This window comes from Anopheles darlingi, chromosome 2 (genome assembly GCF_943734745.1).
Source record: "Anopheles darlingi chromosome 2, idAnoDarlMG_H_01, whole genome shotgun sequence".
In the NCBI taxonomy this organism is placed as follows: domain Eukaryota; kingdom Metazoa; phylum Arthropoda; class Insecta; order Diptera; family Culicidae; genus Anopheles; species Anopheles darlingi.
Genome location: NC_064874.1, coordinates 8,551,772 through 8,569,869, shown reverse-complemented (window position 1 = coordinate 8,569,869; position 18,098 = coordinate 8,551,772). Strand labels below are relative to the sequence as shown.

Genomic DNA, 18,098 nt, shown 5'->3' with positions numbered 1-18,098 from the left:
CGCACAGCACAAGCTGTGGTCGAAGCTGAAGTTGTTCTGTCTTAAATATGTTTCGCTGTTGGGTTTCGATACGCGGAACTACGGATTGGCCGACTGGCGTTACAATCGTGTAGCGCTCAACCAGATACCCCCTTCGGCCTCGAGGAAGCCCGAATTTTTGGCCATCCGCAGTGGTAGCGTCGTTTTCGGGTGCACGGTGAAGCGTAGCTTGCTTAGCAGCTGCACGATCCCAAACTTTACCTCCAGCAGACCGAACCGCATACCGATACAGTTCCGTGGCCCATCACCGAATGGAAGGTAGGCGTGCGTGTGGCGCTCTTTGATCGCTTCCGGGGTGAATCGTTCCGGTCGGAAGCTGTACGGCTCCGGGTACAACTCCGGATCGTGATGGAACGCATTGATCGGTATCATCACCTTTGTGCCCTTCTCAAGCGTCAGTTGGGCCGCCTCTAGATGAACGCGTTTCGTGACGACGCGCATCAACATGCCAACGGCCGGATAGATACGGAGTGTCTCTAAAGAAAAAAAATGAGAAAAAGTGACGTTGATTGGTGGGATCGAAGGTCGGGATCGCATGAGCCCGTAGATTAACCTACCCAGGATCACTTGGTCCAAATAGGTCATTTGCTTAAGTGCCTCGTAGGTGATGGGATGTCCCTCGACGCCACCGCCGGCCAGCTTATCCAGTATCTCTCGCCGACACCGTTCCTGCTCTTCCGGATGGCTCGCGAGCAGAAACAGGGCAAAGGTGAGCGTCGTCGAGGACGTTTCGAATCCAGCGAAGAAAAACACGAACGACTGCGCCGACACCTCGTCCAGCGTAAGCCGCTTGGAATCGGTTGGCTGCTCACTGGTCCACGGCTCCTGGTCCGCGGGTTCCTCGTTGGTCGGCTCAAGCCGCCCCCGGTTCTTCAGTTGCATGAGCAAATTGAGAAAATCGTTCCGCTCGATCTGATGCTGCTCCCGGTGCTCAACCGTCGATCGGACCATCTCGCCGAAGTACGTTCGAAATTGTAGCGGAAACAGCGGCAACCGAAGAGCACGCGAAAGACTCGGAAACGTGGACACCGCTATGTTGTACAGCATACGGGGTGGTGTCTGCCGGAACACCCGGCTACCGATCTCGAGCAACTCCGATCCACCATTTTTGAGCGATCCACACTGAATGCCGAACGCGCACGAACCCACCACATCGCAGGTGAACCACTGACACAGTTGTTTCATGTCAAGCGGTTCACCCCGGTCCATGCACCCCTCAACCGTGGCCTGAAACTCGTCACCGATCTCTTGAATCGTGCCGAACATTTGCTTGATCTTACCGGAGGTAAAGGTGGGGCTTAGTTTGTTCCTCAGATAGCGCCACCGTTCACCACCGATCGAAAACAGATGCCCCGACATCGGATCATCCCGCTCGTTCACGTACATGCCGCGATCGTGAAAGCTGTTAAAGTCCTTCACTAGCACCTGCTTCACGACATCCAGATCGAGTATGAGGAGCACCGGATTGATGAGAAAGTACAGTCCTGCTACCGGTGACTGCTTGTGGAAGCGATAATACACACGATCGAGCAGATCATTCATGCTCAACTCACGGCCTATCCCCTTCATACTGCCCATCGGTAGCGATCCATCGAGCTGCGGAATGCCCCGATCACGCCAGTATTGGAAGCGTCGCAGGGAGAAGTAATACAGTAGCCCAGCGGCCGTAACCAGTAGCACCAGAAACACCCCAATCATCATGACACGGTCACGGGCTGCTCACGAACAACGATCCGTACGGTAACGAAGGCGAGATAGCACTAGCGGCAAGATATCCGGATTGCGGTGCAGTGCATTGAACCGTCCGGCAATCGATCGATTAACCAACACTCTGAGGGAGCCAGTAAGAGTGAGAGTGAAACGACCGGCTGGTCATGATAAATCGCTTAAAACTCGGGGTATTCGTCACGTACACACGTACACATATGCTCTGGTTGCTTATCTCTGCGTTTTGTTGCGACGGGGCTAGGGGAATTTCGTTTATTTACTCAACTCACTGCTCACGAAAGCGAACGGATTTAATTGCGGAAAATGTTGTTCCCATAACGTTGCGCCAAATCCTGCCAAAGGTTGTAACGTGAGGCAACGGGATTCGGACCGGGGACCAAGTTTTGTGCGATGTTCAGTCCTACGTTCACCGTACCACTAGCAATTGGAGGCCAGTTGATGTTCTGCAGCAACGGATCCGCAGTCGGAGTTGGATTGCTGAAAACAAAAGCGCGATCAATCAATCGACGTATCGGTCACACCAGGAGGCCTATGATACATACCCGTACTTCGCAAAGTTCGTCCACATTCGTAGCATACGGTTACGGACCGTGATAGCATGGCTAGTCGGTGAGATCGGACCGAGCAAGAGCGACTTCGTGTCGAACAAATAGCAAAGATCGTCTCCATGAACCGCACCCGGGATACCGATTGGACCCAGCTGAGCCCTAAGCAGATTAAGATCTCCAACGTAGGAAAATTGATATACGTAGGCCGGGCTACGAAGGGAATGTCGTCGTGCTGCCTCTAGAATACCGTACGAATACATCAAATCGGTCATGTAATGTGTGAACTGTTCCAGCCGCTCAAAGGCCAACGGTTGCCCCTGCCAGTAATACTGTGCGATTCCCTGGCTAACGGCACTCGAGCCAGCGCTACCACGCGCAATGTTCCAGAAGCGTGGTACCAGTAAATGCGGATCATTATTGAACGCTTGGAATAGTGCCGGATTTACTAGACTCCAGCCGAGTGTAAACACCAAAGAGTCCATATCGGTGAAGCCGGCCATGAGCGGAACCGGTTGGAATGTACCAGCATCGACGATGTCGATCGGTAACTGGGGCAGCACCACCGCACCGGGAGTGTCATTCGGTTCGACAACGGGACCGAAATCGATCGGACTTAGTAGTGCATCCACGGGAAGGGTTACGATATTGTCCTGTAGTGCTACGATCTGACGGTACGGGATGGAACGCAAAGCGGTTACCATAGCAACCGTGTCTCCGGAAGGTACACCAAGCGCTTCAGCTAAACGATTCGCGTAGAATCTTGGATTCGGTTGAAACGACCAGGAATTGAACGCCGTTCCACTGTGGGCAATGGCCTTCTGGAACAATCCATTACTCAGTGGCGACAGGGTAAGGATGTGAACGAGTGCACCACCAGCCGATTGACCAAAAAGCGTGACGCTACTTGGATCACCGCCAAATGCCAGAGCATTCCGTTGTACCCAGCGTAGCGCTTCGATGCAGTCCTTCAGAGCCCAGTTACCGGCAGCAGCTCGATCGCCCGTACTCAGGAATCCTAGGGCACCTAACCGATAGTTGAGGGTCACGATGACCACATTCTCGCCCATAAAGTACTGTCCTCCATATAGTGCGTCATCGCCGGAACCTCCACTGTACGCACCACCAGGAATGAATACCATGATCGATCGCGTACCGATCAGAGATGGTGTGTAGACGTTCAGGAAAAGACAATCCTCGCTCTCCGTCGGTGCCATATCCTGTGATGGGCAAGTTGCTCCATGGTTGCTCGCATCACGCACACCACTCCAGGCAGCCTTCGGTACCGGATCACTGAATCGAAGTGCACCGAGCGGTGGCTCTGCGTAAGGGATGCCCTTGAACGAATAGTACGTACAGAACAGACCGCACTGTTCCGTCGTACCCTGTACCTGACCTGCTGTAGTAGTGACAATGGGACGATCCTGGAAGTAGAGCACGTATCCTTCGTAACAACAGGATTCCTCAATGCAATCGGTCTTCCTAACCTACCACCGATTGACCTAAGGCACAGGCCGTCAGCAAGCTGACAATTAAAATCTCACGAAACCACATCTTAATCCTTCCGTTCACGTCCACCACCGAATGGTCTGTAAGACGAACGGGGCACGGCTTTTATATGTATGGTCTATTTACGTTTTGGGATTTCCAGAAATTGGTGCCGATTAGATTATCCTTATCTGGCACATCATATCACATCTCTCTAGGAGTAGGCGATTGCTGCGATGACATTATAGTGAGATTGATGTCCTATTAATGGATGATATTGATGATGATCGAAGCAGTGAGTGCAAAGACAATGCTAACTTATTAGGGTATTGGAATATTTAAATCAGATTCTGCCACAGAGCAGATATGGTATTGGACCCCGCAAAAGACGTAGATTTCGGCATTCCATGTGTCGGAGATATGCATTCTATTTATTGACAAGCCGTGCCACTTCCATATCTCCTTATCACTAGCTCCACCTTTCCTGTTGGATAAGGCATGAAAGATTCCGGAGATGTTTTGAGTTCGGCCGGAGAGCTCGCTGATACTGCTTAGTCAACGTCGCCCGCACAATCAGCATGGTGAAGGTGGATCCAAGGTTACCGGTATGCCCGCTCACCAATCGGCAGCTCGTTAGCAATGTTAAGGATACCTTCTACAGCGAGCACCACGGCCAGAAGCGATATTTGATTATTTACTTTTCAAGGAATTCGTTTATTTACTCAAAAGTCGCTAAAGATGTCGGAAACGGTTCTAGTTACGGAAAATGTTGTTCCCATAACGTTGCGCCAGATCCTGCCAAAGGTTGTAACGCGAGGCAACGGGATTCGGTCCGGGCACCAAGTTTTGTGCGATGTTGAGTACCGTGTTCACTGTACCACTAGCAATTGGAGGCCAGTTGATGTTCTGCAGCAATGGATCCGCAGTCGGAGTTGGATTGCTGAAAGCAAAAGAACGATCAATAAGCAATCATTTTATCGACATATCGGTCACACCAGGAGGCCTATGATACATACCCGTACTTCGCAAAGTTTGTCCACATTCGTAGCATACGGTTGCGGACCGTGATAGCATGGCTAATCGGTGGGAGCTGACCGACCAAGAAGGCCTTCGGTTCGAACAGATAGCACAGATCGTCCGAATGAACAGCACCCGGGATACCGATTGGACCCATCGATTGCCTGTAGATGTTCAGATCCCCTACATACGAAAACTGGTACACATAGGCCGGGCTACGAAGGGAATGTCGTCGTGCTCCCTCTAGAATACCGTACGAATACAGCTGATCGGTTATGTAGCGCGTGAATTGCTCCAGCCGCTCGAAGCCTAACGGTTGCCCCTGCCAGTAGTACTGTGCGAAGCCATCGCTGACGGCACTCGAGCCAGCGCTACCACGCGGAATGTTCCAGACGAGTGGTACCAGTAGATGCGGATCATTGTTGAACGTTTGGAACAGTGCAGGATTTACTACACTCCAGAAGACCGTAAACAGTAAAGCGTCCATATCGGTGAAGCCGGCCATGAGGGGAATCGGCTGGAATGTACCGGCATCGATGATATCGATTGGTTGCTGGGGCAGCACCACCGCACCGGGAGTGTCACTCGGTTCGACAACAGGACCGAAGTCGATCGGAGCTAGTATTGCATCCGCCGGACGTGTCAAAATATTGTCCTGCAGTGCTACGATCTGACGGTACGGGATGGAACGCAAAGCGGTTACCATAGCAACCGTGTCTCCGGAAGGTACACCAAGCGCTTGCGCTAAACGATTCGCGTAGAATCGTGGATTCGGTTGAAATGCCCAGGAATTGAACACCAATCCACTATGTGCAATCGCCTTCTGGAACAATCCATTACTCAGTGGCGACAGGGTAAGGATGTGGACGAGCACTCCACCAGCCGATTGACCAAAAATCGTGACGCTACTTGGATCACCGCCAAATGCCAGAGCATTCCGTTGTACCCAGCGTAGCGCTTCGATGCAGTCCTTCAGAGCCCAGTTACCGGCAGCAGCTCGATCACCCGTACTCAGGAATCCTAGGGCACCTAACCGATAGTTGAGGGTCACGATGACCACATCCTCGCCCATAAAGTACTGTCCTCCATATAGTGCGTCATCGCCGGAACCTGCACTGTAGCCTCCACCGGGAATGAATACCATGATCGATCGCGTACCAATCAGAGATGGTGTGTAGACGTTCAGGAAAAGACAATCCTCGCTCTCCGTCGGTGCCATATCCTGTGATGGGCAAGTTGCTCCATGGTTGCTCGCATCACGCACACCACTCCAGGCAGCCTTCGGTACCGGATCACTGAATCGAAGTGCACCAAGGGGTGGCTCTGCGTAAGGGATGCCCTTGAACGAATAGTACGTACAGAACAGACCGCACTGTTCCGTCGTACCCTGTACCTGACCAGCTGTAGTACTGACAATGGGACGATCCTGGAAGTAGTGTACGTATCCGTCGTAACAACAGAAGTCCTCAATGCAATCGGTCTTCCTAACCTACCACCGATTGACCTAAGGCACAGGCCGTCAGCAAGCTGACAATTAAAATCTCACGAAACCACATCTTAATCCTTCCGTTCACGTCCACCACCGAATGGTCTGTAAGACGAACGGGGCAAGGCTTTTATATGTATGGTCTATTTACGTTTTGGGATTTCCAGAAATTGGTGCCGATTAGATTATCCTTATCTGGCACATCATATCACATCTCTCTATGAGTAGGCGATTGCTGCGATGACATTCTAATGAGATTGATGTCCTGTTAATGGCTGATATTGATAAGGATCGAAGCAATGAGTGCGAATGCAAAGGCAATGATAACGTATTAAGCTATTGGCACATTTAAATCAGATTCTGCCTCAGAGCAGATGTAGTAGACGACGACGAAGACCCCCAAAAGATGAAGATTTCGGTATTTCCTTCCAACAGCAATAGAATAAAGCGACTTCTCCTGCACTCACGACAGCGAGCCTTGCTGCTATGGAATCTATTTATTGGCAAGCCGTGCTACCTCCATATCTCCTTATCACTAGCTCCACGTTTCCTCGTGGATAAGGCATGAAAGATTCTGGTGATGTATCGAGTTCGGCCGGAGTGCTAGCCGATACGTCTACCTGCCAGTGCAGCAACAGCTTGGTCAGTGCCACCCGTACCATCAGCATGGCGAAGGTGGATCCAAGATTAACACCATCCCCGCCCAGCGGACTATAGAAGTTGCTGGAAGAAGCTACCGAGCGCCCCGGATTGAAGCTCATCGGATCCGGATAATACTCTGCATCCCGATGAAGCGCGTACGTCGGAATGATGATGCGGGTGTTGCGTGGTATGACGAGATCACATTCCACCAATCGGCAGCTCGTTAGCGACGTAAAGGAGATCTCATCCTGTGGTGGATACTTGCGTAGCGTTTCTAGACGGAGCACCACGAGCGTCAGAGATAATGAGCGATTAGCGCGTGTATGGGTAAAGTGAAAGGAATGAACAACTCGCAACTCACCCGTGATCACGTTGTCCAGGTAATCCGTCAGTGTGTTGTCGGAGTTTTTTAGCGCCTCGTGCAACCGATCTTGTATGTCATGATGGCGAGCGAGCTCGTACAAACACGCGACGATGGTACCGGACGCGGTGTAAAAGATAGTTCGCATGAGCTCCAGTAAAGAGTGTTGAGTGTCATCGGATGCCACTATACCGATCAGTTCCCCATCCGTTCGCTTCTGTTTGAGAAACGCGAGGAAGTTTGTTTCCCGATCGTGGTCCGCATGCATGAGCAGCTCTTCCAGCTGCTGCATCCATTTGGATTTTCGATTCGGAATCAACGCATCAAGCAATTGTTGAACGTTGGTTGAGTTTGGAAAAGCTGTTAGAATAATCTTCTCAAACAAACTCGTACGATTTTCGAAGAGCAACATCTTTATCGCCTCCAACTGTTGAGCACAGTTGGATCCGAGTACGCTCTGGAGCAACATGCGCAGCGTAAACTGCTCTGCGATCGCTTTCACGCACTCTCCCTCATCCGAACTGCTCACACTGGTCGCAATTTTCTCGCTTTCCTTCGCGCTAAGACCCAACAGTGCCTCATAGTGTACATCTTCGAATTCTTGCCAACTCCGGATCAACTCACTGTTCCAGCGGATCGTTGGAATCTTGATACACTCCTCACTCAGCAGGTACTCAATCACTTCGCGATCGATAGGAATGACACAGGGTGTCAGATAGCGAACCGCACCACCGATAGGCCACCTCCGTGCCTTGAACGCACGGTACAAACGCTGGTTCGTGTACATTCGGTGCTCGATTGTCCTGTAATCACCGTACAGGGGTGCCGTTCTGCCCGTACCCGGAAACCTTCGATCGACCCAAAGTGATCGACGTTTATCAAACAATAGACACAAGCCGAAACCCACCACCAGAACGACGGTTGCGGTTAGTGCCAACCAAAACTCGACGATCGGCATCGTGTTTCGCGGTTCACGCGGTCCTTGCGCCCTGCTAAGCAACTTTGATCATACTGCGTGAGTGATCGAACGCGATAAACTCAGTGAAGTTTAGCGTTTGCTTAAAAATGATTCTTATCATGCGACCACCTCGACCTATCTATCGCCTGATAACGAAGGGAAGGTTGCATAATTTGAAACCAGACCACGGGTTGAGCAGCCGACAAACCTGTGGGATTAGCATGGAATTAACGGTTAAGGGGAGGGGGGGGGGCAAACCCAAAACTTGAAGGCTGCTCCAATCTATTCCTCAAGCCTTACCACGTGTTGCCAGAGACTTTTGCTCCCGGTTTACAGCATGAAAAGTTTCCGGAAGTCTAAAATCAGCATGTTCTTGGACCATATTATTTTGCAATAAGTTCTTAGGGTTCTTAGCCACCCTACATCAACTCCAAAAAGAGTCCATCGGATCACTCATTCAATTCCAAACCCAAAAAGCGTAATGAGGAGGGCGCGAATGTTCATCAAAAACCCATTACGCAACCTCCGGCGACGGACCTTTGACTTCACTCTTCTATTCGTCAATCATCAACCAACGAAGCTATTGAATGACCATTGTAATGAGCGTGTCGTGCCAAAACTTGAAGATCTCTTCAAACCGAACCTGTTGATCGAGGGGTGGGAGAACGCAAAAATTCGAGACGCAATTCACGCTCACACAACGGCGCTGTTCGTTGCTTGCTAGCGGTTTGGGGTACACCGATTGTCTGATATGTCCAAGGTCTTCCGTCCAGGGGGCACACTGGCATGGTACTCCAAACTTGGTTATCTTCCCGGTACCGTGCGAGTGTGTGTGTAACGTAACGTTATACGCACTATAACGAAGGAAAAGACAAAATCAAGAAAACTCTTTAACCTTTTTCATATATGTCATATTCGTATATAAACCATATTTTGCCATGTCATGTCAGCGGAACCGAAACCAAACCCGTTTTCAGGTCGCAATACAGCTAAAAATTCGCAAATGAAATATAAAAAAATTTGCCGCAGCATTACGGCACCAGATACGCCGGAAGGTGCACTCGGCTCGTGCATTCACTGTTTGCTCTAACGAAGCGTCTCGTGCGCAGCGCTTATCATGCCGTGTATTTGGTCAACTCATCGAATGTGTATCTGAAACAAAGATGATAAGAAGTGAAGCCGTAAAACGAAAAACTAGCCGGCGCTGCTGCTGCAATCCGAGCTACGCATTCCGTTATCAAGCGAATCGCAGTTTTTTACACGCAGTTCGTCAAGCTACAACTTGTTCAATTAGATATTTTTTTATTTAAGTTATAATATCATCACTAGAACGTATATCCTAGACAACACCAGCGATATCGGTAAAGGTACAAACGGCGCAGCAAGAACTCTCTTCACGCCACTTCACTACAACAGCTCCACCTTCAGATGGTTGCCATTCAAAGGCGCAAGAGTGATTATTTTCGGATCGAAGGTCACCTTGGCGGGAGTTTTTGCTGAAGGGGAGAATCGGAATTTGCGCAAGAGCGTAATCAGGCCCACCTTCGTCTGCATTAGCCCAAACCGCAGCCCGATGCAGATGCGTGGTCCCTCACCGAACGGTAGGAACACGTACGGATGCCGTTTCTTCACCTCTTCCGGTGAGAATCGATTCGGATCGAACCGTTCCGGATCGGGATAGTAATCGGGATCGTGTTGCAGAGCATACACCGGAATCTGAACCAGTGTGCGCTTCGGTATGACATGCTTAGTACCGGGAATGGTATAATCGACGTCCGCCACACGGTTCAATCCCTCGACGGGCGGATACATTCGGAGCGTTTCTGTGATTGAGACAGAGAGCAGGAGAGAGGAAGAGACGGACCATGGAAGGGAATCATGTCAATGAATGTCTGCTTCAAGTTTCACGTGCCGCTGTTTTTGTTGAAACTTACCATTAATAACTTGATCCAGATACTGGATGCCCATAACCACATCGTAATTCACTTGTCCACCGTTCTCGTCGATCGCACGGTTGATCTCCTCCCGCAATCGCTCCTGGATGTCCGGATTTTTCGCCAACTCGTACAGACAGAAGCTTTGCGTGGTCGAGCTAGTCTCGAACCCGGCGATAAAGAACACGAACACCTGGGCGGCCAGCTCCTCGTTCGTCATGCCAACCTCACCCTTACCAACGATCTCATTATCGTTCTCGTCCAGCTTACCCTTGTTCTTGATCTGTAGCAGCAGATTCATGAAATCGTTCCGCTTCACATTGTTCTGCTCACGATATTCCACCGTTTCGCGCACAATCCCGAGGAAAAAGCGTTCCACATCGTCGAACGTGATCTTCATCTTGAGCGCACGAATCAGCTTCGGATAGCCCGATGCGAGGAAAAACTTAAACATAATCATCGGGTTCAACTCGAACGATTTGTTGCCGTACTTCCGGAAGTCCGAGTCCGGATTGTCCAGCGTGTTGCACTCGATCCCGAACGCGCACGTACCGATCACATCCGTCGTGAAGCGTCCCAAGATATCCTTCATCTCCACCTCCGACTGGCGATAGTTTTGCAGCATAAACTTTTCCAAGTGCTGTCCCACCTCCCAGATCGTACCGAACATCTGCTTCATACGGCCCGTCGTGAACGTTGGCGTTAGCTTCTGGCGCAACAGACGCCACGGCGTGCCCTCCAGCGCAAACAGGTGCGCCGACAGTGGATCATCCTTTTCGTTGACAAAGACACCATGATCGTGGAACACGTTAAAGTCCTTCACCAGGATCGTCTTCACTAGGTCCGGATCCATCACAACGAGGGCCGGTGCGATGAACTGGCTCATGCCACCGTACGGGACACCTAGCTTCTTGAAGTAATCGTACCACTCCTGGTGGATCTCTAGTCCGTGCTTCGTCTGTGTTTGGCCCTTTGCGTGGCCAAAGAGAATGTGCGGGTTCGGGGCGTACGGGAATCCATGGTCCTTCCAGTAGTTGTGCTTACTCCTCAGGTAAAGGTAGGCCGCCGATACGACAAAAATGAACCCCGCTAGCACCAGGTTGATCAGCTCCATCGCGATTGTCCCTTTTGCGGTACCAAACGTGAGCCTGCCACCACCGACACCTCAATGAGCAGCGGCTCCCGTTGGCCAGCATTTTATAGTGACTGCCAGCACACCCGCATGGGCACCGATACAGGCGCATCGTTCGTACGCTCTGACCCTATCTCAACGCTGCGAGCGCGTCGAGATGTTAGATCGCCAACGATGACTATCGAATTTGGTCACTTTTTCACAAGTCACTGAACCAAGATACCTCACGAAAGCAACCTCGCGCCATGCCTGTGCTGTGGTGTTAGTGCGTAAACGACTCCTTAACCCCTGACGGTGTCGAGCTGGATTTTCATGACACCATTCATTAGCAGCAGAAGCGGCTATTTTTACAAGATCGGCTATTATTCGGTTACGATACGATTTGAAATGAAACTTTATCAAACTATACCACACAAAGGTAATTATCTAAACTTGTTCTATTTCGGGGTACCGCAAAGATAACTGTTATCTTTGGTAAAGTAGCAACAGAAAGGGCTCGCCACAATCCTGTTTAATCGCACTGCTGAACGTGTTATCGTACGATAAGATGGTGGAACAAGGAATGTTTCATCCAAGGCCAAATACGTTTCTAAATGCAGCATGTCTTATTTATTCTTTTATTTTTAGTTATTTATAGGTTTATTTTAATCTTAGATAATTGATTTCAATCAAATTTTGATAACAAACATATACTTACTTACTTACTTATCAAGCGCTACAACCGACGAGCGGTTTTGGCCTGCCACAGACGCCACCGCTACCGCTCGCGATCGAGCGCCGTCGTCCTCGCAGACGAAATTCCAACTTTTCTGGCCGTCGCTCAATTTCGGTTTGGGCCTACCACGCCCTCTCTGTCTATCCGGAAGGCCTATGAAGACTTTACGGGCTGGGTTTCTCACCAGCCCACCGAAGCCGGGCCAGTCTAATGCGATGCGCGACAGTGAGATCGTCATACAACGCGTATAACTCCGCGTTATATCGGCTTCTCCATCGTCCCTCCTCACATACGGAGCCAAATATCCTTCTTAGAACTTTCCTCTCGAACGGGGATAAGCGACCTTCGTCCGTTCTGGACAGTGTCCAGGTCTCAGAGCCGCATGTGAGCACCGGTACTATATACGTCGTATACAGTCGCAGCTTCGTCCTTCTCGACAGATTTCTCGAGTGGATTAGTTTCCGCAGGCTAAAGTATGACCGGTTGGCTGCTAGATCCATAGTGCGGATCTCGTCTGCTATGTTATTGTCGGTGCTAACTTTTGACCCAAAGTAGGTGTAGATAAAAATCATATAGCGGATATAAAAACATGATTTTTTTTTTCTTTACACCTTAGATGTAATTACTTTCAATACTTTTCGTTATCTCTCTTTAATTTCGTTATCTCGTTGATTTCCACAGTTTTTTTTTTTTTGGCAGAACACATAAATCTAATAGCTTCAACTTCAGCGTTGTTTTCTTTATCTATGATAAGAAACAATGATAAAAATATACTGCATGTGGATTGAAAAGCTTTCATCCCTCAGAAAAAACATAAAATCGAAAAACCAAAGTAAAGTGTAAGCAATTAGGCAGCGTGCCGTGATGCTCATAAAACTTTATCTCGTAAAACATAAAATATGCGGATTGCCTTAAGAGAATGGGTGCCCACGTTTATGGCTGTTAGTACTCGTATGTGCTTCTACCTCGCTGCTGGACTGAGTTTCATTCATTTCGTTGCTACCTTCTCCACCTTCAAATAACTTCCCGCAGTCGGGGACAAAGTGAAAACCTTTGGGTCAAACACTATCTTATCGGGAGTGCGATGAGATGGCGTAAATCGGAATTTGCGCAGGAGCGTTATCAGGCCCACCTTCGTCTGCATCACCCCAAACCGCAGCCCAATGCAGATGCGTGGTCCCTCGCCGAACGGAATGAACACGTACGGATGCCGTTTCTTCACCTCCTCGGGCGTGAACCGATCCGGATCGAACCGTTCCGGATCAGGATAGTGGTCGGGATCGCGCTGGATGGCATAGGCAGGGATTTGCACGATCGTACCTTCGGGAATGACATGCTTCGTACCGGGGATCAGATAATCTTTCGACGTTTTCCGTGTCAGCGTTTCGACCGGTGGATACTTGCGAAGGGTTTCTAAAATTGAGAAATTAGTCTGGTATATAACCAGCAAGGCGATGATCGTAGCTTACCATTGATGACGTTGTCAAGGTACGGCATGTTCATCACCACATCGTACGTAACCTCACCACCATTCTCGTCGATCGCACGATTGATCTCCTCACGTAGCCGTTCCTGAATGTCCGGATTCTTCACCAACTCGTACAGACAGAAGTTCATCGTGGTCGAGGACGTCTCAAAGCCGGCGAGGAAAAAGATAAACACCTGCGCCGCCAGCTCTTCTCGAGTCAATCCAACACCCCCTTTGCCAACACTCGCACCATTTTCATCATCCAGCTTTCCCTTGTTCTTGATCTGCAGCAGCAGATTCATGAAATCATTTCGCTTCACATCGTTCTGCTCCCGGAAGTTGATCGTTTCGTCCACGATGTTCATGAAAAACTTGGTCACACCATAATCCGTGATCGCGACGCCGAGCTTTCGGCCGATGCGCGGATACGAAGCGGCGAAAAATATCTTCATCAACCGTACCGCGTCCACCTCGAACGCCTTGTTGCCGTACTTTCGGAAATCCGAGTCCGGGTTCTTTAACGTATTACACTCGATGCCAAAGGCGCACGTCCCGATCACATCCGTCGTGAAGCGTCCCAAGATGTTCTTCATCTCCAGGTCGGGCTGCCGATGGTTATCCTCCATAAACTGCTCCAACTCGAGCGCTACCTGCCAGATCGTACCGAACATCTGCTTCATACGGCCCGACGTGAACGTTGGCGTTAGCTTCTGGCGCAACAGACGCCACGGATTACCCTCCAAACCGAACAGGTTACCGGTGAACGGATCATGCTTCGGGTTCGTAAACACACCCCGATCGTGGAACACATTAAAGTCCTTCACAAGGATCGTCTTTACCAGCTCCGGATCGACCACGATCAGTGAAGGCATTACGAACAGGCTAATACCACCGTATGGAAGATTCCGCTTCTTGAACTGATTGTACAGCTCCTGATTGATGTCGGCTCCATGACGCGTTTGGGCCTGGCCCTTCACGTGTCCGAAGAAGAAGTGAGGATCGGGCGCGTACGGTACACCGTTGTCCTTCCAGTAGTTATGCCGACTACGTATGTACAGATAGGCGATCGAGACGAGAAAGATAAATCCCGTCAACCACACACTAATCGATTCCATTTTGAGCTACACCTTAGGCCAACTTCCGTGTCCTAACTGAGGCGGACCTAACAGGGGGCCGAGCAATTTATAGGCAACAGGCTCGAGCAAACACCAACACCAAACAGCGCCACACCATGACGCAGCCAAAGTTCACTGGTATCTAGGCACCAGTCCATCTAACTCAACATCCCCAACAGCGCGCCCTCTCCAGCAGCTCCAGCTGTGTGAGTGTCATAGTTGTGGAGCAAACGATCTCTACCTTGCAAGCTCCAGATCGTCAAGTTATGCTTTTGGCAGCATAGCTCTTTGCGATCAGAAAACACCGTGCCCACTGTTCTACGTATGGTAGAAGCAACACATACTTATGATGCAATCATTAACGCTTCTTCGATCACCACCTTACGCGCACCATTGCCATTCTGTGTGTCATCTGTACATAGTCCACCGGTGCTGACACAGCATGAGTCGGCACAATTGCTTTTCGGATTATTTCGCGACGAAAGCTGAATCACGTGGGGCCCAAGCGCTAATTCCACTCATGCGTAACGCTTCGATGGAGGCTGGGCTTGAGTTCAACGGCACTCAAACGTGGAGGGGGTGTCGAATTTGGTTTTTGGTGGAGGGTGGGGCCGGTTTTCGGAACTATCGCAGGTTTGGTGGAGAGTTACGCTTTCCCAAATCAATCGGCACTATGCTTGTAGTTGTGTAGTTTGCAAATGCTTTGTGTTTATTTTTGCAACGAAAATAGCAGAAGCATCTTTGCAGGCATCATCATGCGCCTTGTGGCCTTAATTAAAGCTTCGCCGGGTTCGCGGTATTCGAAGCTGCGGGTGCTGTGTCATTCAATGACAATCAACATTTATAGCTTGGAAAAAAAACCTGTTTCAACAAATTGATGTCCTCTTTTTCTGCCTCTCTGTTTGAAATACGTGTAATCGTTTATTGTGCATCAAGCATTTCATCATAGGGTTGTGTCTAAAACACGCACAAAATACGTTTTATCTTAGAGACGCGTGTTAGTAATACCAAGTGGATTAATCTAATCGCAGCCGCGTTCTGGCCCCGCAACCGTTTACTACGCTATCTTATCAACCTTCAGGAAGTTACCAGTCACTGGTGACAGAATGAAGGATTTGGGATCGAACTCGATATTCGCGGGCGTACGGGACGTTGGCGCAAAACGGAAGTTGCGTAGCAAAGTGATTAATCCGAGCTTGGCCTGCATCAGACCAAACCGCAGCCCAATACAAACCCGTGGTCCCTCACCGAACGGAAGGAACACGTACGGATGACGCCGTTGGATTTCCTCTGGCAAGAAGCGATCCGGGTTGAACTGCTCCGGTTCGGGGTAATGGTCCTCGTCATGATGCAGTGCGTACACCGGTATCTGTACGAGCGTTTCCTTCGGGATGACATGCTTCGTTCCGGGAATGGTGTAATCACGTACCGGCACTCGTGTCAACGATTCGACCGGTGGGTACTTGCGAAGGGTTTCTGGAAGTTTATGGACGGAAGCGAATGATTAAGGCATTCGGTTAAGAAGTGGAATAGAGATTAGCTTACCATTGATGACGTTGTCGAGATACTGGATGTTCATCACCACATCGTACGTTACTTTGTCACCATTTTCCTCAATCGCACGGTTAATCTCCTCACGCAAACGCTCCTGGATATCCGGATTCTTGGCCAGCTCGTACAAACAGAAGTTCATCGTGGTGGAGGACGTCTCAAAGCCGGCGAGGAAGAAGATAAACACTTGCGCCGCCAGTTCGTTCATCGTTAAACCGGCTTCCCCCTTGCCAAGCTGTACCTCGTCCTGCTCCGAAAGTTTGCCCTGATTCTTGATCTGCAGCAGCAGATTCATAAAATCATTCCGCTGCACATTGTTCATCTCCCGGTACTGGACCGTCTGTCGGACGACCTGAAGGAAGAACCGCTCCACCCCTTCGTCCGTTAGCTTCACACCGATCCGCCTCGAGATGCCCTTGAACAGTGAGGCAAAGATGAACTTCACCATCAGCACCAGATCCTGCTCGAACACCTTGTTGCCGTACTTCCGGAAATCCGAGTCCGGGTTCTTTAGCGTATTGCACTCGATACCAAAGGCGCACGTCCCGATCACGTCCGTCGTAAACCGGGCCAGCACGTCCTTCATTTCGATCTCCTCCTGATCGCAGTTCTCCTCCATGTACTTGCGGAACTCTTCGGCCACCTCCTGGATCGTACCGAACATCTGCTTCATACGGCCCGACGTGAACGTCGGTGTTAGCTTCTGACGCAACAAACGCCAAGGTTGCCCCTCGAGAGCAAACAGATGAGCCGACAGTGGATCCGCCTTCGCATCGTTGTACACACCGCGATCATGGAACACATTAAAGTCCTTCACCAGGATCGTCTTCACCAGCTCCGGCTCGATCACGATTAGACTGGGGATGATGAAGAAACTCTTTCCACCGATCGCTTCACCGCGCTGCTTGTAATCGTTGTACAGATCCTGATTGATAAGACACTCGTGCCGCGCATCTAACGCGCCCTTCATGTGTCCATAGAGCAGATGTGGTTGTTCTCGTGGATAGGCAATGCCTCGATCACGCCAAAAGTTGTGCCGACTCCGAACGTACAGGTACGCAATGGACACCACGAACAAGAGCGCCGTCAACACGTAACCTATCAGCTCCATCTTGCTGACTTCACGAACGAAACGAAACTAGCTGCTTACCCCACCTGGTGGTCCCATTTTATGAACTGAGCTGTCCCCAAAAATTGTATGCCGTCAGTGTTTGTGTGCGTGTGTTTTCAATCAATCAACACATTATGCGTATACGCGAAGATGACTTGCACGAATTTCATTTATTTGCGATCTCGAATACCCACAACCACTCCCTCTCTTGTGGTGGAGAAGGGGAGGGGGGAGGGGGGTGGAGTGTGGATGGAGGTGGGGGTGGGCTATATACACACTGATAAACTGGATCATTCCCCCTTTGTAAGCGCGGCCACGTTCCTGACCTAGGACACGTTTTTAATACGGTGTGCGTGTCTTATATGGAAGCGAACTGTTATCTACATTGCCGACTACTATAAACCATCGTTGTTAAGCAGAAGGTGGCTGATGACACTGCAGTAATCGGTTGCTCGTTCCTCTGATATCACAAGCTGATAAATTTCTTGCCTTATTTGGAAACATCGATAAGCAATGCACGGCTGACTAACCGAGGGATGATTTCGAAACATTGAATCAATTCGTTGCGCATGTTTTCCATTAAAATACATTGAGCTGATACACATTAAAAGCCACGCTCACGATAGGCTGGTTAGCAGCAGACTCCCTCACAACTTCTCGATATGCAGATAGTTTCCCTTCGAGGGCGACAGGATGGCTATGTTCTTGTCGAAGGTGATTCGATCCGGCGTTTGGCTGCTGGGATGAAACCGGAAATCACGCAGCATCGTAATGAGACCCACCTTTACCTGCATCATTCCAAAGCGCA

General features: G+C 50.0%; 5 protein-coding genes across 10 annotated transcripts in view; 1 reads left to right on the top strand and 4 right to left on the bottom strand.

Annotated features, from left to right (window-relative positions):
• The window catches only part of LOC125951114 (sodium/calcium exchanger 3), a 121,516-nt gene that overhangs the window by 87,121 nt on the left and 16,297 nt on the right, over positions 1-18,098 (top strand). The gene's annotated exons all lie outside the window — the stretch shown is intronic.
• On the bottom strand, positions 9,523-11,347 carry LOC125951155 (probable cytochrome P450 6a14). The gene is made up of 2 exons (XM_049679784.1): positions 10,199-11,347; positions 9,523-10,087 (listed from the first exon to the last, which is right to left on the bottom strand). Exons 1-2 carry the CDS (start codon positions 11,310-11,312, stop codon positions 9,672-9,674), a joined length of 1,530 nt encoding a protein of 509 aa, XP_049535741.1. The 5' UTR covers positions 11,313-11,347; the 3' UTR covers positions 9,523-9,671.
• Positions 12,862-14,650, bottom strand: LOC125951151 (probable cytochrome P450 6a14). The gene is made up of 2 exons (XM_049679779.1): positions 13,515-14,650; positions 12,862-13,458 (listed from the first exon to the last, which is right to left on the bottom strand). Exons 1-2 carry the CDS (start codon positions 14,626-14,628, stop codon positions 13,034-13,036), a joined length of 1,539 nt encoding a protein of 512 aa, XP_049535736.1. The 5' UTR covers positions 14,629-14,650; the 3' UTR covers positions 12,862-13,033.
• On the bottom strand, positions 15,610-17,362 carry LOC125951152 (cytochrome P450 6a2-like). The gene is made up of 2 exons (XM_049679781.1): positions 16,174-17,362; positions 15,610-16,104 (listed from the first exon to the last, which is right to left on the bottom strand). The coding sequence occupies exons 1-2, from the start codon at positions 17,288-17,290 to the stop codon at positions 15,686-15,688; spliced, it is 1,536 nt and encodes a 511-aa protein (XP_049535738.1). The 5' UTR covers positions 17,291-17,362; the 3' UTR covers positions 15,610-15,685.
• The window catches only part of LOC125951150 (probable cytochrome P450 6a14), a 2,099-nt gene continuing 1,486 nt past the window's right edge, over positions 17,486-18,098 (bottom strand). Inside the window, exon 2 of the mRNA XM_049679778.1 lies at positions 17,486-18,098. This exon is cut by the window's right edge and continues 255 nt beyond it. Coding sequence (XP_049535735.1) covers positions 17,938-18,098 — 161 coding nt within the window. The 3' untranslated portion in view covers positions 17,486-17,937.